At 43.6% G+C, this 25,368-nt stretch overlaps 1 protein-coding gene across 1 annotated transcript; it reads right to left on the bottom strand.

Annotated features, from left to right (window-relative positions):
- Positions 1-21: 21 nt before the first annotated feature.
- LOC139349340 (myoferlin-like) lies at positions 22-25,100 on the bottom strand. Its single transcript, XM_070990053.1, has 55 exons — positions 24,916-25,100; positions 23,910-23,965; positions 23,493-23,584; positions 18,166-18,274; positions 17,976-18,069; positions 17,712-17,884; positions 17,342-17,470; positions 16,683-16,745; positions 16,548-16,598; positions 16,429-16,459; positions 15,653-15,768; positions 15,387-15,513; positions 15,086-15,189; positions 14,896-14,964; positions 14,745-14,788; positions 14,067-14,149; positions 13,906-13,944; positions 13,447-13,571; positions 13,210-13,323; positions 12,863-13,040; positions 12,644-12,768; positions 12,357-12,466; positions 11,913-12,105; positions 11,461-11,616; positions 11,185-11,316; positions 10,889-11,052; positions 10,038-10,152; positions 9,647-9,749; positions 9,413-9,555; positions 8,467-8,637; positions 8,083-8,176; positions 7,907-7,984; positions 7,565-7,746; positions 7,210-7,368; positions 6,893-6,994; positions 6,646-6,807; positions 6,347-6,512; positions 6,179-6,255; positions 5,976-6,032; positions 4,484-4,495; positions 4,290-4,388; positions 4,007-4,135; positions 3,710-3,865; positions 3,515-3,606; positions 3,234-3,404; positions 2,983-3,131; positions 2,666-2,805; positions 2,488-2,576; positions 2,306-2,401; positions 2,032-2,173; positions 1,820-1,919; positions 1,508-1,701; positions 901-1,010; positions 602-749; positions 22-440 (listed from the first exon to the last, which is right to left on the bottom strand). Exons 1-55 carry the CDS (start codon positions 25,001-25,003, stop codon positions 402-404), a joined length of 6,240 nt encoding a protein of 2,079 aa, XP_070846154.1. The 5' UTR covers positions 25,004-25,100; the 3' UTR covers positions 22-401.
- Between the last annotated feature and the right edge of the window lie 268 nt (positions 25,101-25,368).

Raw genomic sequence — 25,368 nt, forward strand, 5'->3', positions numbered from 1 at the left:
TGTGTGTGTGTGTTTGTGTGTGTGTGTGTGTGTGTGTGTGTGTGTGTGTGTGTGTGTGTGTGTGTGTGTGTGTGTGTGTGTGTGTGTGTGTGTGTGTGTGTGTGTGTGTGTGTGTGTGTGTGTGTGAGAGAGAGAGAGAGTTTGAGATAAAAGCAGTGGTTTTGAAACGTATTGCTCACAAGTCTCTCACAGTTTGGCTGTGTAGTGTTCATGAAAAAATAACGCTATAGTGCAAATGTGCAAGCACCCCTTCCCCTGTAGGTAGACCTCTATGAAATACTACAGGCAGTAATAGAAGATAAAGAGATGGTTTGGCAGTAGTTGTACCCAGTCAGTGTGATGCTGTCAACCTGTTGAACCGTCCTTTTCAGTTCCTTTATTGCTCCTCCTCCATCGTAGAGTTACTGAAGTGGTTTCACTATCTTCATTGAGATGTAGTTCTGGAAAAGGCAAAAAAGACCAATCAAGTCACTGTTCCTAAGAAAGCAGACAGTCTCACAATTTTACCGCTGCACGCGCTTCAGGTTATACTAACAGGACCAAACGATTTCAGAACATGTGACCAGTATCCTCTCAGGTGGTCCTGCTTGTCTGTCCTTACCGGTAGAGAGTACAGCAGGATGGCGAGGAAAAGAACCACTATGATGAGGATGATGAGCATGATGAAGAGGCACCTGAACCTTCGCCACACGATGAACTTCATGGTCTTACATGGGTTGGTGAACCAAAAGAAGGATGTTTCTGGGCGTCTGATGGTTGTGGAAAATAAAAAAGGAAAAGTGTATTTTAGCCCACGTGTTCACAGTAAAACTACACTTCGTCACCCCAACCATTTATTAATTTAATGGCAACTAAGACAAATGTTTCTGTAGAAACATAGGGTATGTTTCACAGTCATACTTCGGAGGGTCCAGCTTTGGGTTCATGTTGGGTTCGTCCCTGCCTTTTCCTGCAGGTCTCTCGTCTGCAAGGGCCTCACTCACAATCTCCAGCGTCATCTCCACTTTGCCCTGTACACACAAACAGACACAATGAGCAAGACACAACATGATAATTATAAAGCTAATGAGGATCTCTGGTGCTTTTGGAATATTCAAATGAAGCTGAAATCTGTTCGAGCTCCTGCAGGTCATTTATAGTTTTAGGAGTAATGATATAAACTGAAGCATTTGGTTCACCAAAATAAACAGGACAGCATCCAAATTCGAGTGAGTCTGAACATGGAAATCTATGTGACCAACAAAGACAAATCTGAGGGCAAAGTGTTAATGTGCTTTAGCAGGCTGGAGAGAGCAGAAGGCATGAAACCTGAAACGGTTTAAAGTCAACATTGTCCTTGATTGTATTCCAAAATTCCTGAAACGGCTAATGTTGAATTTTCTTCCCATTGAACCTCAGTGCAGTTCATTCTTTTGCTCCACAGTACAGGTCTGAACACGCTAAACAAGCATTTAACCTCAAAAACTGCATCCATCTATCTCTTTGCGTGCTTTCTATTCATACTTACACCCAGAGCTTTCTTTCCATCCTGCTCAATAGAGCAGGGCCACCAGCCTCTGACTGACTGCTGAGCAAACAGGGACTTGGCGTGCTCGGTCTTGTGTGGAGCTCCCATGTCCAGAGCGTCCATCATTGTCAGAGAACACTTCTCGGGGGTCTTTGCGGGAGGAACCAGGTTACACAAATCCAGCTCCAGCGTGCCTGGAATCACAGAGTGTTATACTGCAATGCTGAGGTTTGGTGATGGTGCACAAATTTCTCCCACAACTCTTAAGCTTTTAACAAGTTATCTTGGTTTAACTTTAATGAAGTCTCTTACCGAGGTAATCGTCCAATGAGAATTTGTCGTTATCCCATATCTGAACAATCAGCTTGGGGGGAATCCTGAACTCGGTTTTGTCAAGACTCCAAAAGTGCTCCTGTTGAATGAAGAGCATGTGGAAACATGTTTTAGATGAGCTGTTGCAACAACACGTTATCTTTTTCATCTTCTTGAAAGACAATTCCTCGACTGGTCAAGACAAGCTTCACCTTCTTGGACACGAGGCAGAGCTGTTCAGCGGGCAGGAAGTCAAACTCATAGACAAATCTCCAGTTAAAGTTGCCATCTCCATCCAGAGACCTGTAGTGGACATCGGTCTTCTGCTTGTCCTCCTCCATCCCTGGCATCCAGCTGGCAACAGGAACAACAGATGCAGACGTGTAAATCAGCACAAAGAAGATTTTAGAAATGGCTGCCGATGAGAAACGAAATCACGAGGCAAAATTGTAGCTACAGTTCATTTGAAGGATTTATCAGCAGTACCCTTTGACATAGATGTCACTCATGTGTTCTCCTGTGATGCTGGTCTCATCTAAAGTCACATCTGTGGTGTTCCAGATGACAGCACGCAGGAAGTACCTGAACATTCAAACACAGCGAACATTAACTCAGTTTTATCGGATGTGAGCCGCAGATGAAGGACTGCAGAGCTGCCCCACGCTTACTTCTTAGGCTTGCGTGGTGTGATGTCAAAGGGAGGACCAGGGAGGCCGATGGTTTTGGGGAAAACATCCACCCACATTTGAAGGCTTCCCTAAATGAACACAATATAGAGGCTTTAGAAAATAGCTGAGTGGACGTGGATGTGTACAGATACAGTATGTGTGCGCTCAGAGGTCTGACCTGAGAGAGATTAGGCTGGAAGGTGCTGTAAAGGGTCCTGGTCTCCACGTGTTCAGGGACAAGTCCCTGTTTTCTGAGCACGTGCAGACAGAGGCGTTCTCGCGCCGGACCCAAGTGCTGATGGATTTCTTTGTTGTTTTCTAGATGTGAAATCATATTGCATCTTTAATTAGGCTCAAGGGACGGTAATGAGAGGAGATCCTCACCTCTAGCTCCATCATCAGGTCAGAATTTTTGGAGTAACCCACTCTCATGAAATCAAAATTAGATTCTAGCACGCTCATTGACACTTCTGCATTTGAAATCACTGACATTACCGAACTCAGCCAGCGTGTAGTCTGTGCCATTGAAGGTGAGCGATGTGCCGTTGTCTTCCGTCCTGGGTTTGGACAAGCCTTTCATACGAGCCAGGTTCTCCAGAATCTGAGAGGGCTTCAGCTGGTCCCGCCACTGGTTGATACCAGAACTACGATGCCAAGAGAGACACATTGAAGAGAGATGAATCCTATCTGAACAGATATTTCATGAATATCTGCATCTTTCATGATTGAAATGTGTTTCGCCCTACATGCAGTAGGTTTGTGGGAGGCCACAGTAGGAGTTATATCGGGACAGGAAGCGGTTCTCCAGGTCAATCACAGTCTCGCCGACCTTCTCGTCGCGGCTCAGGAGATCATAGTCATAGACAGAGATTTTTAGGTCCTTGTCCTGGGGCAGGAAACACGTCATCTCAAACATCCTAAACAAAGCAAAGGCAGTGTTTGAGAAGTGAGAAGGTGTGCTGGATTTACCCTGGAAGGATAATATGGTCCATATTATTGCCTAAATGTGTCCATTCACAGCGTTTACCTTCCAAACACAGGGTTGGTGGTGTTGGGTAAATAATGATCTCTGTCATCAATCGTATTCTTCCCCAGTGATATCTTCATGTATGGATCACACTGAGCGGAAGAGACAACACAAGGTCAAGGTCATGGCGCTGACTGGGCCAGCGTGTGTTGAAATCTGCTGCTTTTATTGCTGGTAACACAGATTCATTCTCACTCTGCCATTGTTGTCTTTGGGCTGCAGGTCTATGCCCCGGACCACATAAATCCTGACCAGACACTCCTGAGGTCCGCTGTCTGGCAGCTCTCTGAACTGACGTGGAGGAGGAGCGACGCCTGGGTCGTCTGGCAGAGGGTACACCTTGAATGAACCCTGCAGGTACAAGAAGACACAAACAAATCTTATTTGTTCTCTTTAATAAATCTTAAGAACTGAGCTGAGATTCAGCTAATTCTTACAGTTTTACTTAAATTATCTAATCAAGCGTTAACATCCTGAATTGTGTCAAACTACCTTAAACTCTCCGACCACAGTTGGGTCGTCGTCGCCATTTTCATTCTTGCCTCGCTGCAGTTTGAACGTGCTGCAGAAATCGGTCAGCCCTTTGAATTCTGGGATGTCCTCCAGTTCGCAGTCGTACACCTGAGAATACAGTCACATTCAAAGTCATCTACATTCAGAAAAGAAGCTTCTGTACAACCTGCAACACTTAGTGATGATGACTATACACAGCCAGCATATAAACAACAACATACAAGTAAATGAATACTGGTGAAGTGTGTTGTTTTCAAGTTACTTTGAGGGTGTCATATCCTTTTTTGAGGTAAGGGCCGCATCTCTGCTGGTCTCCAACTGAAGCGTAGAACTTACTCCACCAGTCGACTGTCTCTTTTTCCTAAAGATTGAATTGCACAGTTTTAATCTTCATAAATATGTTTTTCATTTGTTATAACGATCTGAAATCTAAAATATTCTCTTGTTTACTCTCACCTTCTCTTCATGCTTTGCAGACAGAAGACGCAGTGAGATGCAAAACAGAGAAGAAGTCACTTGTACATACACATACAGCGGTAACATAAATGCAAAAACACACAGTACAGACAGTAGGCAACAAATACTGATATGAGAGTGAAACAGTGAATGATGGCGAAGGAGAGGTTGATAAGGTCCCAGGTTTGATTCCCGCTGTGGGCGCCGGGGGCGTGTCCTCCACCATGCCTTCGGTGCCTGCTGCTCCAGGAAAAAGGGGGCCTTTCTGTGTGGAGCATGTTCTCCCCGTGTTCACCTGGGGGATCCTCCATAAAGAATGAAACCCCCCTCTAAAAACATGCATGAATGGTGATGACAAAGAAAACTGGGTCCCCAGGCGCCAGTCGGGTGGCAGCCCACTGCTCCTGGTCTGCCGTGGAGGAAGGACTTACCAGGATGGGTTAAAGGCGGAGCAAAAATTCCACCAGTGCATGGCGTGTGTGTGCATGTGCATGTGTTGTGTGACAAATAAAGGGGATTGTCCCTCTGATTCTTCTTCATTAGCAGTTTCACGATTGTCAGCAAATCTGAAGACAAGGGCGTAACATCGAAAATGTGCAGAATGTGCAACTGCATGAAGGCCCTGGGCCTCCAGGGGGTCCACTAACACCATCTGTCCTTTCACTTGAACATGGCATCAGTGGTTAAGCGGCATCCATGCCTGCCATGAGTGTGGCGAAGCTTTGAATTATGACCAATTTAATGTTTACAATCTTGACTTTGCTTTAGTAAAACAGGAGGATTTCTCTTCCAACATAACACTGATTATCAAGTATTTATTTATTTAAGGAAACACTTTGACAGTTTGGGCTTATCGTCTTCTTGCCTGGAGTGTAATGAGAAGATAACACGCTCATGTCTGTAAACTACATATATTAGCTAGCAGCTGTTTAGCTTAGCTTAGGTTTGGTAAACAGGAGGAAAGACCTTGCCTGTCTCTCTCTGAAGGGAGCATCATCTGCCAACCACCATTTCTAAAGCTCACTAATGCACTAATTAATCTGTTCCCGAAGGCCAGAGGCTAGTCTAACTCGCTGTAGCTTTATATTTAGTGTACAGACAGCGTTGTATCAATCTTGTCATCAAACTCTTGGCAGGAAATTAAATAAGCACATTTCTCAAAATTTATAACTGCTTCCAGCAACATCATGGCAAGAGATGGTCTGATAGCAAAATCAGCTTCCGTGTGAGTTAGATGCTTGGGGGCCGAATTAGCTCCAGGGCCCATTTACATGTTACGCCCCTGCTGTAAAATAAACGATTTAAATGTGCTCATTAAATCAGCGGCAATTAGATTGCAATTATATCCAACATAGATTAGTGGCACTGTAACATCATTGCGAGGGCTCGGTCAAGCGCGCCGTAGCATTGTGGATTAAGTGATCTCAGCCCTCCAGTGTCATCGGTGCCCAGCCTTGTGAATTAGAAAGCTAGAATAAATAATTATACATACAAAGTGGGAGGTAGGGGAAGCCATTTTGTTGACAGCAGCTGACATACTGTACATGAACTGTAAGCCAGAGTAATACAATTTGTCAAATTTGACTTGAGAGTCAAATTCTGAACTTTTTAGTGACAAGAGGCAACATGATGTGTATTTGAGAAAGAAGAACCGTTTTGGAATCAGTCATTTTGTGATCTGGCAGTAGGGTTTACCTGCACCTCTAGCAGTGGTCTTATTTCTTCCATGTTAATGGACACATGTTTGGAAGGAGACGCCATCATCAGAGCCACTGTAAACAGAGTGAGGGCGACATTAGAACAAGGCTTTTTGTCTCTCTGCGTTAGTTGAGTCAGAATTTTCAAACTTTTTGTCCTCCTTACTTTTGGAGGACATGGCTCCCTCTGCACTGATGATGTACGGGTCACATCTGAACTCCTCCAGACTTGTGATGGTGCACTGACCCACCACGGGCTTCCTGCCAAACGGACGGTGGTCGATCACCTTCAGTACAATGGGAGGTGTGTACATCTCATCCTTTGGTAGGAGCTGGATGGAGGGTGCAGAGGAGATAACAGGGAAAAATAGCAGTGTGAGTTGATTTTGGCCAGTATTTGGCTATTATTTTCCCTGTTCAATGACTTTAATCCAGGCCGTCTATCTTGCGTAACCCTGAACTTACCACTTTGATGAAGAGGACAGAGCTGGGGAAGTTTGGGCTCTTTTTCAGGTTCTTGATGACAGCTGACTCCAACCTCTGCCCCCCACACTCCACCACCAGGCTGGGTGAAGACACTGAGGCCAGCTGGTATGGCTTCATGTTCCTCAGGCCCCATGCTAGAATCTGGATATATACACACACAGGGGAGAGATTTAGAGACAATATTTGTGTCCCATCAGAGGAACAGTGTCCAAAGGTTGTGTGTTACCTCCACAGCAGTGAGCTGCACCACAGGCCGGATGCCCTGTGGAACCATGTAGAGGTTCTCTGCTCTCTTTGGGGGAACCAGGGGAAGATCTGTTTCGTCCATCTACACAGAGACAGGAGACTATGGATTAACTGAATGAGTAAGTATATCGAGGTAATGCCTTATGATGAGAGGGGATCATGAGATATATTAGCAGACATGAAAAAAGATGATTTAAGTGAACCATTTACTGCGCACTGTGTATTGTATATATGTCAGTCTGCTCTAGTTATGTTTTTCTCTATGATGGCTTCTTCTCCATTACATTCAGGGCGAACCTTGTCTTTAAGGATGAGTTCAGCCGCCACCAGTGCCTCCCCTGCCTTGCGACCTTTCTGGATGATGGGGTGCCACAGCAGTTTGGGTGTCTCATCCATGCCTGGGTTCAACTTCACCATCGGTGCGCAGACGCTGCGGCCCAGCAGCTCATCCTTCCCCTACGCACAAGATGACATGTCACTTATATTTTGAGAATGCAATTGCATAAAACATTCTGTGTATACAGAAAATCCACACACATCTAAATCATTTAGACAACTGATCCACAGTTATATAAAGGCACATTAGTAAATACTGAAACCTTGCATGTTAGTTATGTAAATGCATTCTCTATGCATATCCACAACAACCTACCACTTGGTCATTGTCGTAGAACTCCAGTACAACATCAGGGGGCCGGTAAGCAACACTCTGGGGGTCTCCATAAATCTCCACATCATTGAAAATCAGAGTTTGGTCCCAGGTTGGGTTCAGCGTTGCTCGTAGCTTCTCTGTTGTCTTACTGACATGCAGGAAGGAGATGTGTGCGTACGGATCTGTGACGGAAAGAAAACAGGTGGTGAAATGTTTTCTTCACTCATTCATCTCAGACTCATTTCATTTGAAATGTAAGACGTCAAATCTATCAGCAGACTTAATATCGATATCAAAACCTAAACATTTAATTATTTTTTTGAGCAGTCAGTAAAATCTTACCAGAAAAGCTGTCTTTGTCCATAGATGCCAAGTTACGTGCCTGATAGACGTAGACACGGAGATGGTACAGGTGTGACCCTGTGGAGAGAAAAAAACATTATTCCGCTGCATATATTTATGTATATATGTTTATATGTACATGAATATTCATTAGTGTCACTATAGGAGTCACTCACTGTCAAAGAAGCAGGACACAGTGGGCGTGTTGGCACCAAACAGCTTGGTGGCATCGGCTTTGGAGCCTTTCTCTTTGGCCTCAGTGTCAACACCCTGCAGAGCAAACCACAGCTCAGAGCTTCCTTCATGTTCATATGCCGCACGCACACCGCCAAATAAAAACAGTGTGGCACTGTTGATTCGCTTCATGCATAAGCAAATATTTGAAAATATTCTGTGACTCATTCAGCCGAGTTTTTGCTTTTGTTCCAGGCCTTCCTCTCCTACTCATATGTGGACGGATACTATTAAAGCCACAGTCAAGCTGTCTTTATGAAACCAGATCTTGACCCCAGCAAGCAGCTCAAATCAGAAAAAATAAAGCATTTGTCTTTTTTACTCACCAGCGCCCCCTCCAGTTGGAAGATGGCAGATGCTCCGAGGCGGTCCTCTGGTGCCATCTTCCGCCTCCAGCGCCTTCGACGAAACGTGTCAGACGAACGCTCCTTCCTGTGGAACTTCCAGCCAATCAGGGAAGAGAATTCCCAGCCCTCAGGGTCACCTTTGTCCCGCTTCTGTGAGCAAAAATAAGAAATGTTGCAACTGTTAGTTTATATACTGTGAAATCAAACTGGTATTGAGAGACACCTTGATATCAGTCTATTGCCACATTTCCACTAGCGCGGCTCGACTCGACTCTACTCTACCCGGTTGTTTTGTGTTTCCATTAGGGATAGTACCTGGTACCCGATACTATTTTTAGTACCCGCTCTGGCGAGGTTCCAAGCGAGTAGAAGCGATACTATATGTGTGACGTCAACAGCCTGTCGGCCACTGATTGGCCGGAGAGTGTCGTCACCGGTCTGCGACGTCCAACACCGGAAATACAATCCCGCCCCCTCCATTGTAACGCCGGGCAACAGCAACCGCTGACCTTATTCTTTATTCTCACTCGAGGGAAATGGCTGCTCGGTTTCTTCTCTTGCTTTGTGTGTGACAAAAAGCCACAAACCGAGCAGCAAATACAACATCACCTCGATGTCCTCCATTGTTTGTCGGCTCTGTTTGCATCACGTACAAATTGACGTCATGGCAGTTTTGCTCAGCCGCGGTATGACCACCCCGCCTATGTTGAGGAGGTACTATGAAGTACTCAATTGTAATGGAAACTCAACCAAACCAAGTAGAGTAGAGTAGAACCAAGTCGAGTAGAGCTGGAACTGTGTAATGGAAATGCGCCATATGTCAAGCTCTGGAACATAATCAGAATGTGTTTTGCAAATTCAGCTTCATATATATAAAAAATGTACATGCACTGCAGTATATTCAGCAGTGCAGTCCTATGCTGACCTCCACAACAGCTCCTGCAGGGAGTGCAGCTCTCCTACGAGGTCGAACCAGCCTTCTCCTGCGGTGCACGTGGTACACCTTCTCTGCAGGGACCCAGGACCGAGGCTTGTCATCTGGGGGAATGGTCACTCCGTACTCCCAGCCTGTAAAGTGCATCATGTGAGTTCATTACTGCTCATGCCTACAAACAGCTTGAAAAACAGATTTTAGCTGATGAGGTATAACTGTCCGCACCTTGATCATCCACGGCTCTGTTGTCATCCACAGTCCACTCGTCCTCCCACATCCAACCTGGGGGACAATCAAACTCTCCAGGGTTACGGCTCTTCTCTCCATTCTGTGCGACACAAAGCCTCAGTTAAGCACAAGCACATTTTTTAATTTGTTGTCTTTCTTCATGTGTTTTGGCCTCGTCATGTAGTAGATTAGAAATCACTCCTGAATCATAGGCATCTGTAGGAAAGCTGAGGGGAATAACAGCCACTGAAGTCAAGAACGAGTGTTGGTCTGGGTGATATTCATCATGCTTTGGTGTTTAGTGTTACAGAAACATGGAATAAGATGAACTGGGTTGACAGTCAAAGCCACCTTGTACATTATTTGCATGTCAGCATGCTTTTCTCACCACATCAGTGAATGGCTCAGAGGCAGCCTTCCACTCTCCACCGGGGAAGCGAGTCTCATTTTGGAACACCTCGTCCATGAACTCGGTGTGTCCAGCATCTGCTTCTGTTAACAGGCTGAAATACAACATCAAACACATGAACCATCTGAGTGTGGAGTAGGATAACACACATAATACTAGTATTTTTCACTGCTACTTCAGCCACAGTGTTTGAAATTTGGCACCCTCCGGTGGCAGCATCAAAAAAGACATCCTGGCACACCAACGTACACTCCAGCTTTTGCAAAATGACCTTAGTGCAGCGTGGGAGAAAGAGGAAAACTTCGCTTGTTTTAACAGTGAACCCAACGGTTTGCCATATTCAAACAAAAAGTTTACTCAAATCAAGCTGTTAAAGTGTGTGTTCCTCCTGATGCTCCACTGAGGCTATTTACTTCATATTAAATTATCCATCTCTAATATATATCTTTGGGATATTGCCATGGTTCACTTATGATATGCAGATGGGTGAAAAATGAAAAGAAAAACCAACAAAAAGACGTTGCCCTCTGTATATCCTGTATGAACGAATCTGCAACCATTACAGATTAAAAAAGTAAGTGTAACTAACTCAGCTAACTGGCACACTCTGGTACTTTGTCACTAAATCGCGGGCGCTGGCATGTGAGGAATGTTAACAGTGGAGAGCCTATGTAGCTCATTTCCTCTGCAGCCACAGAATGTGTGCTGAGAGGGGAAAACACATTCAACCAAATGAGAAGCACAACTTCCATTACAGACAAGCTGTCTGAATCCTGATCCTCTTGCAATGTTTCCCATTTCAGAGGAGGATGGTTATTTACGACACTCACGCTCTCTCTGGGTCAATGAACCAGTCACTTTCCCATTCCCATCCTCTTGGGGGCATGAAGTACTCCTGTTTCAGCTTCAGTTTGCCTGTTACATCTGAGAATTTGTGGCGGCCCACCAGACCCGTGGTCCCCCACTTCCCAAACACCTGGGCCTGGTTTTCATACTGCAATTCAAAGGAGGACATGTTTAGTTTCAGGTGCTGCCTTGACTGCTGGCTCCAAATAATCTTCAGAAAATCTTTATGAACATAGAAAAGTGAATGTTTTCTTTTTTTATTGTGAGAGAGATTATATACCAGCTCAGCAAACACACTGAAGGTTCCTTCAGAGAAGGAGTTGAACTTCTTTTCATGTGCAGACAGACCCAGCCACATGTTGACTCTAATATGAACTGGCACCTTCAGGCCCTTGTTCTTGTCCATGGGGTACTGAGGGGAAAGGGAAAAATGAAAATCACATGGGCTTTATAATTTCAGAGACATAGCAGAGAACCAACGTGGTACCTCTGAGTTCAAAATGATTTATTTAGCTGACAGACACCAAAAGCTGGATGGAAAGCTAAGGATGTATACCTGTAAAAAGAGAGTCTGCGTCTTGCCACAGTGTTGTCCACAGGCCTGCTCGCTGTATGTGGAGTAGAGGACTTGGTGAGCGGGGATGCGGCTATAGGCCACCCTCTTCTCACCCCGCAGCATCCAGATGATCACGTCAGGCATGCTGTTCTGGGGCTGCACACAGTCATGGTAAAAACATGTGAACGAATGCCAAATTATGGATAGACAGTGCAGTAGACAATAGCAAACACATTGTCCATTGATTAGGATATAGGTCCTGACTTATTTTGCAAAGCTATTGCAACGTATCCACAGATTTTGCAAACGTCAGACTGGTTTTGCATGAGATAAGTGTAAATAACCTATGCACTCGAGGACACGTTGGAACTGCTATCCCAGAGCCACCTCAGTGCAGACAGCACTGAGAAATCTAAATGCACCACAGTGACTTTGTCTTGCTGCGTTTGTACCTCCTCTGCCAGCACTTTAAGTTTTTCCGCCCAGGACTCGATGTCGGACAGAGTGTCACGGATCTCCGTGGCCTCCTCTCTCATGCGTCTGGCTCCGTCCATGATGGTGGTCAAAGCGCTGTCTCGCAGCTTCTTGATTTGGATATCCAGAGATGTTAGGTTGGAGCGGCCCTCCAGCTCAGGTGTTGGGAAACTGAAGACAAAAATGGGATTTAATTCACTTTGGTCAAAAAGTGACACAAACTGAGATTATATTTAATAATGACCCAGTAAACTCTTAAATCCTTGTGGGTCGACTACTTATTTTTTGGTGAAACTAAACATTTGCTTCCTTTTTGTCTGACTCTCTCTCTTTTAATCTGACAGTTTATTACATTAACAAGAAACACAGAAAACAGAAATGATCTCGCTGTATTTTTCATTAACACCATATCTTCTATTTACCTTTCTATGTCTTCAATCAGCTGACTGAGCAACTTCAGCCACACCTCTAATAGTTGGTTGTCTGAGACTTTCGACAAGATGGCAGTTTTAAATGCCTCCAGGTTGGATTGCTGCAACGACAACAAATATGGGTGAGGTCTACACTCCTATCTTAAACCTGTGACAAATGCACACATGTACGATACATTATACTTCAAAGGCTCCAAACCGACAGGCAATAAATCAGAAACTCCGGCTATAAATAAAGCAACGTAAGTTGAGGATTGCAGAGGATAACGCAGTATTACCAGGTGGTTAGTAATGTACAGGATGATGTTGACAGTGTCCAGGCGATGGCTGATGTCCTCCCAGAATGAGGTAACCACAACTACAGGCTTAGTGTCCGCCCAGGGCAGGTAATAGTAGTGGTTACCTAAAGACATTAGGCTCAATTAAAACTCCTCTTCACAAAGTTTTAAATGTGTCTTTAGTGCATCAACAGATCAGAAAGCAGCTTCCTCACTCACCATCAAATACAGCACAGCTATACTGAGTGGTGGAGGCCAGCGGTTTGCAGGTGGTGTCCAGTTTGTTGCCGTAGTTACCGATGCTGACCTCAAACTGGATTGGCTCTCCTGGTTCCTGTATCATGGTGGCGCTGTGGAAGACTGCACACAGACAGTACTTCCTCCTTCTCTGGTATTTCTAATGTAATAATGTAGGGAAGGAAACCAAGTAAACTTTAGTATCACTCCATGTACACAACCTAAATAAGGCTTTTGCAAAAAGAGTTCTTGTGTCACCACGTCTCAGATCTTTGTGAAACCACACTGCTGTCAAGCTAAACCACATTTGTCGGGTATGATGCATTTACCTGCACCACCAGGATGTCATCGCTGTGGATACCGTCCACTGCTTTGTCTGCTTTCCCCTCTAGCTTAGTGGACAGCTCGACCAGGACCCTGCCCCTGTACGCCACTCCTTCTCCCTGCAAAGATTTGAAACATTGAAAAACCATCAAAGGGGACGTAGGACATGGCGAGAAGTGAAGAGAAAGATTAAAACTGTAGGTGACTGATAAGATTCTCAAAAATCAAGTCTTCACCACAACCTTGCCATAGTTGAGATCCTCATAGGGGTCTGGAAGGCCTGAGAACTCTCTGGGACTGCCGTACAGGTTGATATAGCAGGGCCCAAACACAGGAAGGAAACCCACTTCAGCCTGCCCTGTGTTAGCTGTGGAAAGATGGGAATAAACTTAACCTCTTTATGATTCGCCTCGAGCTAAGCCAAGCAAAGCCTTAATGTTAGTGTGTCAATGTGGCGTCAGTGTTTTTGAGGCAGTGGTGGTGGAAAACATTAATTGCTGGGAAAGCAGGTGGCAGGCACAATGACAACAAGAACGGTTCAACATTTAAATCCTAAAACTAATGTCAACAGAGAGCACAGCACAGCTTTTTTATCAACGTGGACACAGACTGAGACTTATGGAGCGGGTCAGCGTGCACGACATGCTTAATGCGCTACATCTCATGCAACACGGGGCAAAAAAAAAAGAGCACAGCTGAACCTTCAAATGACGGCATTTCCCCATTTCCTGCATGTTCCTCTATACCAGGAGAAAAAGGAGTACCATTTAGAGGTTAATACAAACAGACATTTGAGTGTAACAATGGTTTTCAAAAACACAATGAGTGTTTTTTTTTTATTATTTAAATCCAAAAATACTACCTTCTATCTCTCCGCCAGAGGAAGCTATCTTGGCCAGGTTCAGGTATGTTGTGCCAATCGCATCATTTCCTGTCAAACGATCCCTGCAATTACACACACACGCACAACACCTTCAGACTCACACTACACGCACACATAGCAACGATTTACGTGACGTGTAATTGTTAAACAAAATGCAAATTTCACAATGGAAGTGTACCGTTATGGTCTGCTTTTTCACTACCTCTATGGAGGAAGTACGTGGAATGGAAAAACAGTCTCAACAATGACTCTATTGGGTCTCGGATCTGAGTGTGTTTTCAACACCTTTTGAGGCACACACAGTTTTTCTAACCTTTCCTCTTGAACTTATTTCCCTTCAGCCTTCCTGGGCACGAGTTATCAGACTGTTCGTTCACTCAAAAACACACAATAATGAAAATGAGCTGAGAGATGGTGCCAACAGGATCCCAGAGCATGTTACTGAGGGGAAGGGAGGGATCCTGCGCAGCCTGAGTCATAGGCTGCTACATTATTCTCATGTGGCTGCTGACGGGCTCTGGAATCACACAGCACAGCTGACCACAGTGCAGAGTTGTTGGGATACACTCCCTCATCCCCAAGATCAACATAACACTGCCTGTTCTTAAACACAGAACAACACAGGCTAAAATCTGTTAAAACTGCAATCTGACTTACCAATCAAAGACTGTCAGTTTGACGCGCTCACACATAGAGGGGAACTACAGAAAACAGGAAACAAATTAAATAGTTAGACCGAACACATCATTCATTATGTCTTTCACTGTTTTGAACCTGGTCAGACTACAGCTTTTCATCCACCTCTTACCTTCACTTGGAGGTTCAGTACTTGGTTCCACTCTGGGTTTGCGTTCTTCTCAATGATCTGAGTGCACAGCTGGTGAGACAGAAAAAAACAAAACCACCACACATCAGCGTTTCTTCTGCGACACAACAAAGCTCGATCCAGCATGCTTACATTTAACACTGCAGCTAAAAAGATGTAAATGATGAGGAACCTTTTTGCCAGCAAAGCGAGCCTCCAAGAAGGGATCCACCAGGTTCTTCTTGTTTTCATCTCCTCCAAAAATCTCTTTCATGGTCTGCACGAATGCATCATCCACTGAAATGAGTAAACATTGGAATAAATAATTCATCATAAGTCATGTACACTGTGGTAACGTATTTTTCTTGCTTTTACCACTGTGGAATCTGTATCAACTTGTGGTATGGATAAAGTTTTTTTTGTATGTGCTGTGTTGTTTAAATGACAATTTCTTTTTGCTACAAATCTAAAATAATTACTGCAGCTTGTCTTACTCTGAGGAATGTCCTCAGCCCTGAACACCTTCAGAGACAGGGTGGCCCATCGCAGAGTCACGCCAGCTGGCAGCAGCAGATTACTCTCGATATCATCTTGATCATCATTTGACTCCCTCTTCTCCACCTACAGTGTGAGAGATAGGAAGAACAGAAAAGAGTTTATAAGAGAGAACTAGGGTCACAGCCACCATATTTACATGAGGAAAGAGGAAGCAGCCGACGCCGGTGAAAGTTATCTGAGAGCTGTGGTCTGTCAGTCGTACCGGAGGCTCATCTCCAGTCCCCACGACAAAGAGGCTGACTTTGAGGTAGCCTTTAGCCCCGGAGCTGGAGTCGTCTGGATCATTGAGCAGGAGCCACTTCCTCATGACACAGTGGGCTGCAATATATACACACAAATATATACTGTCAACACACCACATAAAGACACTCAGAGTTCATTAATACAGATGTCATTTTCACATAGAATCCTTGGAGCTCTGCACACCTGTGCTTGTGTGCTGACAGTGCCAGAGTGTGTGTGTGTATACACTCATGTATTTACATATATATTATTCCCTCTCGAATGGCATTAAAACAGAGCTTTAAAAATCAATGTTAGAAACTATAAAAATCAAATTAACCTAGAAGTAGTGAAAAGAAACTTACCTCATAGTTCTGTAACAATTGTGCTGAGCTAACTATTTGTTTATGCTCTTTTTAGCTCTGTTCTGATCTCCATCAACATCTGAGGAAAATATCTGACTTTATAGCTGATAGCTTAAATACTCCATTATGTTCTTTCAATCTTAAAGCTGAAAACAACATGAGCTGAAAAAGGGCTAAAAACTCTGTAGAGCTGATGGGTGTATGTAAGTAGTCATATGACCTATGACCTATAAGACCCCGAGTCTGAACAGGATCACTCATATGAAGCAGCACAAGGTGGACTAAAAGTGACACAATAACCCTGTGACATCCTGACTTCCACGAGCCAAACAACAGCACCCTCAGAGCAAATGTAAATGACACACAAATCTGTGGTTTGTGACAAGCATACCTGGTTCATCATAAATATAGCCAACGTCCAGCTGTGTGAGAAAACAAAACGAGATGAGCCAGAATCACATTAAAGGCAATTACCACACAATTATGTGACGACAAAATGAAACCAGGTACCTTGAATTCTCCCATGAGACTGTCAGCTCTCAGTGAATATGAATTATACACCTGCAGAGAGAGCAGCAACTCACAGTTCATATATTTCTAAACGCTGACAGATGACAGGACCTCAAAATCCAAATGTGCACTGACCCGGAAGCTGATGTGCTTATCAAACAGATCCGATGGTAGCATGTGGACGTTGTAGAAGAACATCTGCAAAAGTACAAAAAATCATGTAGTTTCAATGAGGATGGACAAAAGGAAAGCATTTAAAGGACACCCCAGCATTAATCTCAAGGGAAATAACAGAAAGAAACAAAGATTTTGGTGAGTGTTGAGTTCAGTCAGAAGAGGAACTGAACACAAACACACACATTCGGTTGGTTGCTGCTCACCAGCTTACGTCTAATATACCTTAAGGTATTCTGGCTGTTTGGTGCAAATAAACAGCTATGATCCATGCCGAAAATTGGCACTGCTTTCAGTGTGAGCCTCTTTCTAAATGCATGGAGGGCCAACAGTTTCACAGCAGGGCACTAACATGCACTGACATGGACATGCATGCAGCCAGGGTACCACAACAAAGAGCAGACAAGCTCGGATTACAGTAGCCAGAGGGAGCATGACTTCAGTCTGTGCTCAGAACGCCATTACTCAACTACATCCTCACATAGCAAATAGTTGTCTGCTGCTACGTGAATGTTCAAAATATCATATATGAGTGCGAGACCAACAGAATCGAAAGGAACATGTTTTTATTACGTCTGTTTCATCTACTGTTTGGCTTTGTGAGAGTTCAGTGAGAGTACCTCATCAAAGAAGGGGTTGTTTCCCCTCTTGATCCTTGTCCTGTGGGTCTGTCCACACACATTCACCTTCACCACTGGCTTGATGTTGTTGCCAGACAGCTGACGGGCCTCAATGATCCGGACACGAATCTGACAGACACAATCACAGTGTCGTCGTGGGTGAAGGTGTATTATTCAGAAATAGAAATGTAACCAACAACACAACTGTTGTGGCCACCTGAAACTAAAAAAAACTATCTTTGGGTGGAAAATGCATCCTAAGTATTTTCCCGTAATTCTTGAAAAAGAAGTCAAAAAAACTTTCAAACATCCAGACCATTTTAAACGTGAAGTCTGCGTGGCTCTTTAGCAAAAACACTATTAAACTGACCTGGAAGTCCTGAGGTTTGTTGGCTAGTCGGTGGCGGTTCTGTCCCCTGGCCAGCCGCTGGCGGAGGTTAGCAGACTGACCAGGGGACAAGGGGACACCTGCAGAGCCGCTTTGGCCCCCATCTGGTAGCATCTCATCGCCCTCCTCACCACCACCACCACCACCACCACCACCTAATAAGCAGAAAAACAACTTTGATCAAATACCTGACATGACTCTGAACAAGCTTTACTGCCTCGCACTGCATCATTGAGAATTACATACTTGCATCCACTGTGGCGTCTCCTGCTTGAGGGTCATTGAGATTTGGTGCAGCATTGGCTGGAGGATCATATCCAATCATAAGGTTGATTGTAGCCTGGAAGGAAATGGTCTATTATTTCATTTATTTCTTTAAAAGGAAGATAGTCTTCCTGCTGCTTATATGGTTTCATCCATAAAGAAAGGAACTTACTCCAATATTCTGTCCACTCTCATTGACCAAAGGGACATTTCTGGATGGAAGTGATCTCACTTGGCCAGAGGAGAGGTCTCTCAAGGAGATCTTGGCTGACCCAAGGAATCTGAAAAACACAGCAGTGCAACATTAAATACAGAAATATGGTTGTATCCACTGTCAGATCATTTTCTGGGTGTATAACAGGTGACGAGGGAGAATCTGCTTGGTGCCAATCCTGCAATGTTTTCTCGATTCAACAGAGCAAAACTCAGGCTGCCATTCAAGTCAGGCAACCACACAGACACGAAATGCTGTGTGCTCAATGAAGTCACATTCACAACACGGGGCATACAGGAGGTCACCACCCAGAGCTAACAAACCCTGCCTGCTCGGACAAACAAACGCACCCCGTGAGGCATCGCACAGTCGACGCCGCACAGAAGCTAGCAGCCAGTGATTCACGGTGTGTTCAGGTTCTTTGTGACTTCCTGAAATGAACTGATTCCTCTATCTTTTCACCTGATGGTTGTTTAAACACCAGCTATGAACAACAGAACTAGACCGCCTACTATTTTTCCAGGGGTCAAATAACAACATGGTGAAACCGGAAAGTTAATGAGGCACAGTCACCTGTAAAACTCCACAGTATTACCACCTGGAATTAAAATTTGTTATTCATTAACTGGCTGAAAATCACAGGAACGTCCTGAAAACATTATCCCTACAGTCTGTACTGCACTACAGCAGTTTTTTTTCCCCATTTCCAGCAACTTTTTCATTATGGAACATTAATTACAACATTGTCAGAGAGATGAAGTATTCATTAACAATCTAATGATTAAACAGAATCTAATTAGTCAAGCGGCTGTCAAGGAAAGGCTGTGAGTAAAGGATGAAGGCAGATCAAGTTGAACTGGAGTTGCCATGAGAGCTGTGTGGCTTTAGGCTTCACTCTCCTCTGTTAACAGGACAAAATTAAATCAAACTGTTTATGAGAGATTTGACTTCCTTGAATACTCGACTCTTTTGTTACACAAGCACAACTGTATTTTCAGCAGGCTTCCCATGCTGTGTTTGTAGAAAAATGGCTCTGGACCAGTTTTTTTATTGCTTGTGGTTGATTGTTGGTCTTGGTGTGCTGCCAAACATTTACACAGCCTCATGTGCAGCTTGTTTGTCATTGGACACTTATCAGTAAATATGAAAGCAACAACACGCTATTACCCCGGAGAGGAAAAAAATATTTTACACATCTCAAATGTTGCAGCTGAACCGTTAGAAGCCCAGTTGTCAGTTTATTAGGTACATCTAGCTAAAACTAATGTTGCCTGCAATAAATCCTGCCTTGATGGAGGTTGCAGTATTGCAGGTGTTTGTTATTTCATCCATCCCACTGATGTCTCTGAAGGTAGGCTAACACCTCTCTGCAATACAGCTCAAGAGCACCACAAACTGCATCCTCCAAAATGATCAAATAGATGCACCAACACCTCTCTAAAAAACAAAAACTGAACATCACAATCTGGAGATTTACTGCAGGGCTGTTGTGTTGGACTGTATTAGGTTTAGCTCAATGTACCTAATAAACAGGCAGCACAGTGCATGTTTTTCAGAATAAAATAATATTCACTGCATTGTGTCCAAAGTGTGGATAGCAAATGGAATGCAGTGCATGACGTAAAGTGTACCATTCTGTGGGTGGACTGAGTCACATTATTCTGGCAGCTTTCCTGACAGGAGGAATTTTCCCAAGACAAACTCAAAAGATTAAAATGACATCACTGCAGGGTCAGACTCAGAAACATCCAAGACTGGGCCAGAACTTTAAGTGTTTGGACCAAATATTCAAAATGATGTACATCTTCCGGCCGTTTTACGAATTACATCTTTTACTTGGCCTGGACGGAAAATGTCAAGAGACAAAGGAAACTGTGAGAAAAATAAAAACGTGTAATTTAAACTGGAATTCTATCAGGAAAACATTTAATTAAATATAAAACTATATTGATCAAAAACTTGAATTACATAGAAGAACTGGCTTATAAGATTCATATGAGCTTGTCTTCATACTAAGCAGCAAAGCAGACAAGATTTCAGTATAAATACCAATAAAACAGTAAACTGAAGACTACACGATAATGCTGCATTAGGTTATGCGCATCAGGTTACCGTCACAACACAAATAGTTGGACGGGGTTGAGCTGGGAGGACAAAGGATGAGAGTTATTGTTTTGGCTGCTCTGCACCAGGAAGGAGGCTGACACAGGGGCCCTCCAGGGAGTCAGTGACTATATACACCTGGCATGCTGCCTCAAATCTGAATGGGTGTCTGACAAAGCTTGTTTTCCACTGGCCTCTCAGCAATAATGTGTTTAATCAGAGTGGCTTCAGGTGAGCTGTGACTCTCATCCTCCCTGCTATGACAGGACATGGGAGTGCCCGAGGACAGTTATTTCTTGCACAATTGCCGACTCCACAGTTTTCAGCTTGCCTGCGTTCTGACAAGAACATTCAAATATCATAAAGATTAGGTCATACAGTGGGTATGATAGTATGTCAAAGACTTGCTGTGACACTAGTCTGAACACGTTCTAAACATTATGGGATGATTATTACAGCCCAGTGCTGCTAAAAGTATATTGTGACCATTAGCTTCTCTGGAAACCAAAGCAGGGTGAGTCACAGGGGAACATCTCACCTCAGCTGATTAAGTCCTCACTTCCAAACAGTCACCCACAGACAGCATGAAACTACGTGTGTGGATTTATTATTGGATGTAGATACAAGTTTTCCCTTTGTCAGGATGTTAAAGCTGTCAATACTGAGTGGAACAGCAGCAACAGTCTTGCCACCTGACTTGTAGTCATGCTCAAACACGTCTAATTCCACATGTCCCGCTGTGATAAAGTCCAAACTCATCCAAAGCAAATAACCATGCTCACCTTTAAATAAAGGGAAAGGAATGACTTTCAATGCAAGCAGCTTCACAAGAGTGTTTCTTGGCTGGGTTTCAGTTCAAATAGTGAACACCCTCCCCCCGTCCTAATTAATCTTTCGCAGATCTGTGGGATGAGGATGATGCAGATACAGCTCATCTCAGATCTGTCACTAGGCTGTGAAAATCATAGATCACACATTATTGCTGTTGCCTCATATTTATCCGAGCTGTTAGCACTGCAAGGCTATAAAATCCAAAAATATTTAATAAACAAGGTCGGTGAAAGTAGGTGAAATGTTTGGACAGTCCCACTGATGTCTGACTCTGAGTCTTATTGGACGGGAAATGAAAACAATACTGAGGTTTGGATGAGAAAGAGTTTTTCCAGCTGTATCCTATGAAGAATTTTACCATGGTTTTTACCCACATTTGTCCATTCCCAATGTATTTGTGCTAAACAAGTTAATGTTTGTCGGTAATTATGAATGCCTATTTTATTGTCATGTTCATGTTACCAAAGTCATTAAACTCTGCAGCCCCAACTTCACACTGTTTTCCTCAACTTTATGAATCTTGTTTTTGGGGGGAAGATTAGTAGGATAAAAAAGCTCTGTAACAGAAGCATGCAAACCAAGTGCAAAGCAGCAGATTACAGTTAATTTTTAACCGTGGACTAGTTTTACTATATCGCCTCTCTAGATACATTTCACAGTATTAATTTTTAGCCAGGCTCATGGTGTGGCATTAAGGCTGGAAATGTCAGTCCACTGATTGGTCCACCACTTTAGTCAAGGCTAAAAAAAATCTTAACTTTTGGATGGAAATTGGAAAATGCTGGCATGCAAACATTAGCTGCTTCACATCAGCATGTCCTTGTTGTTGCTGTTAGCCTGCTAGTATGCTCACGTTAGCATTTAGCTCAAAGCACAGCCGTGCTGTAGTACTGCACATCTTCACAGAGCTGCTGGCACGGCTGTAAACATATGGCTGCAGTCGTGTTTCGACCCGTCTAAAATTAGCCTTACTTCCATCAAATAATCTCTAAAAAAAAAAAAAAAAAAAAAGATGAGAAACAAAGAAGATGGAAATGAACCCACAGTCGTGTCTTTACAAATCCAAAGAATATGCGCAAGGAAATAAGACATCTTGCCCAATGAATTAACTCATGAAACTCCTTATAGGCATGATTTGATTCTCAAAGCTTATGATCAAGCCTATGCTTCCATTTACATCGAGGAATTCAGTCCCACATAAACGTCTCATTCCTTTTTAAAATCTAATTAGTTAACAAGACACTGATTGCTTTTTTTGCTGCCTCTCTAGTTGCCACGACGACAGGGACTACCCACAACAGCAGCTGGAGAACTACTTGAGAGAAAGAGAGAAGTCCTTTTCTGCTCCCGCTGTGTAGATCTTTAGGGAGTGTGTCAGACGGGCCGGCCCAGTGGAAAACTTTACTCAGTTAAACATGGACTCATGTGCTGGAAACACACATTTGAGAAGCTCCTCCCTCAGTGATGACTGTCCCATACACTGGAGAAACTTTTACTAGGTTAAGCAGATGAACAGAGATGGAAATATACTATTTAGTGTGTTTACATAAATTCAAAAGACAGATATACTTTGTTTTCTTACCATAGACAAGGCTTTGATCACAGTAATTAGTGATGTGGAGGAAACATTCTTTGCGGTTGGTCCAGATTGGTCCCATATGTGATTCTGGCTTTATTTGGAAGTGGCAGCCTTGAGCAGTTTTTTTACGGCACTTCTCCTCCCACAGCACGAAAAGCAGTTCATACATGCTTCATGTAGTGCAACTGCACCACTACAATACAGTTTGGCAAGTAACTGCCACTTAAAGTATTTTCCTCGCAGAACTCTGTGCTGTCCTCTGTGGCAGAGTGCCACACAAAGCCAAGAGAGAGAAAACAAACAGCGATTCTTCCATCCATTGTTACCCAATCAGAGGCAGCCATCCCACACAGCCCAGCAAGTCTCAGCATGGCAAGCAGGGCGTGAGGGGGTAGAGGCAGCCAGGCTCGTGACTCAAACGCTCTGTTACTATCAAGATATCTAACTTACCTTGCTTGTATATTACTGGGTCAGTGTTGATAATAATATGTGTATCCTAACCAGTGGGTGGTGGCCTTTGGTACGAACAAATAACTATTTTGCAGCCAAGGTAGTTCAATGCTCTTCACATTGAGACTGGCTTAATGACAGCTCATGTTGGGCTGCCTGTGTCGTATCTGAACAACTTACACCCCAAACAAAAAACAAACCCTGACATCCATAAACCTGAAAACCTCAGCTACTGTTGGCTAAGACGTTTTTTCAGTGAGGTGAGGCACACATTGTCTCTTTCATTTCACAAAGTCTACAGCAGGGGCTGCGTTACACTTACTTATCTTTCCCAAGGGTTTCATAGTCTTTCACAATCACATCTATGTAGGAGCTAGGGTCCAGCCCAGTGCCCTTCAGATCAAACTCAAGCACCTGCAAGACAAGATGAGGGTCACACAGTCCATCAGATATGATAACTAGGCTGCTGTTATGTCCTGAAGAAACAAACTTTTCTCTGCAGAGCCTTTTAAATGATTTGCTGACTCAGCTGGTATGGCGCAAAGCATGATCAATACATACCGTGACAGTCATATGACTTGATACACATCACAGTATATATTTACCATGTGATGTGTCGTATATGGGATGTCCTGTAATGAATCAATTATTCCTTCTTTTCTGAGAAGCTGGTCTAAATTAAAAAGATATCTACATGACTGACCCTGTGTGACTGCGTGTTTGTGTGATGGAGAGTTACCTCATTCCATACAGGATTCACCTCACTGTCAATCGATTTTGTTTTCTTCTTCTCATCTGAAAACGAAATCATTTCTTGTGAATATTTATTGAAAGATTTTCGCAGTTTCTCTTTGCCACAGCACGCTCATTTAGAAATGAAACATCAGCATGTTCTCTGCAAAGAAAATACAACATGGTGCATGATTTCTAAAAGACACATATAGGCTGACCGATCCAAGAATTCACCTAAAATCATTTCATGCATCGTTGGACTTTTATCTAAACTGGCAGTGGTCTGCATGCTTTATGGGAAAAGAGATGTTGGTGTCAGTCTGTTGCAGTTTCTGCCTCAACAGGGAAGAAGGAAAAAGGCAGAAGCTGCCACACCTGTGGGTGATGATGACACCAAAGAAAACAGCTGAGAGGAACAAGAGCTGATTGCCAGGATCATTTCCACTTCAGGAAGAAACACCATTATATGACTGATATCAATTTAATCCAGCAGCTGCAGGCTAATTTCCCTATAAATCTTAACTCATCATTTCCCTTCATTACACCTTTTTTTTTTCTTTTTGCTGAGCTCACGTGTACATAGTGCATCCTACAGGTCCCAGCACGGCCCCTACCCAGCTGTATTTTCACAGTGGAAATGCTGTGACATGTCGGGAAAGTCTTCAGTGGTGCAATACAACTTATGATGATTAAGTTTAAACATACAGCCTTTGGAGGGAGTTCACAGACACTTCAAGTCTAAACTTTTTACATTTTAGACTATTACATATAATGCACAAGTACAAGAAAGCCAAATAACACTACTGTAGAGCTCATTTATTGCATGGGCTAGCATATAAATATCACTGCAAAACTATTAGGTCCATAGAGTGACGTCATGCAAGATAAAAAATATAATCAACAGAGGGACAACAAACATGTAGTTCAAAAGACACTCCTTGCATCCTTCCAAATCATTTTCACGTGGACTGTAAACAATCAGATCTTTTAAAGACTTTTAAAATGAAACTTACCTTTAAAAATCACAGAGGTAATTGGATCAGGATTTCCAACCCTCTTTTTGGGCAGACCTTTAGCTGATTCCACCACAACCCGCAACATGGCAACACACAGGTTAAAACTGAGGAGGAGAAAAAAGACTAAATCGGTGAAGTTGAGGAAAGAAATAAAAAAAAGAGGTCTACACAGGAATGTCGCGCTTTGGCATCCTCATTGCCCCATCAGTGAAACACACAGGGCTGGGCTGAGACTATTTCCAAGCCCCGATGGCGAGGAAGGGGGGACAGGAGGGCGGGTCACGGGTGTGCAATTACTTTGAGTGGAGGAGAGCGAGCTGGTGCTGCCATCGTGTGAGTGTAGCTGATCTGAAGTCGGATTGAACAATTATGTATAATTAACAGCAGTTTCACAGATTCATTAAACCCAGAAAAAATATATATTGTAGTAGCCTAGACAATTGTTTTGTT

This window comes from Chaetodon trifascialis, chromosome 21 (genome assembly GCF_039877785.1).
Source record: "Chaetodon trifascialis isolate fChaTrf1 chromosome 21, fChaTrf1.hap1, whole genome shotgun sequence".
In the NCBI taxonomy this organism is placed as follows: Eukaryota; Metazoa; Chordata; class Actinopteri; order Chaetodontiformes; family Chaetodontidae; genus Chaetodon; species Chaetodon trifascialis.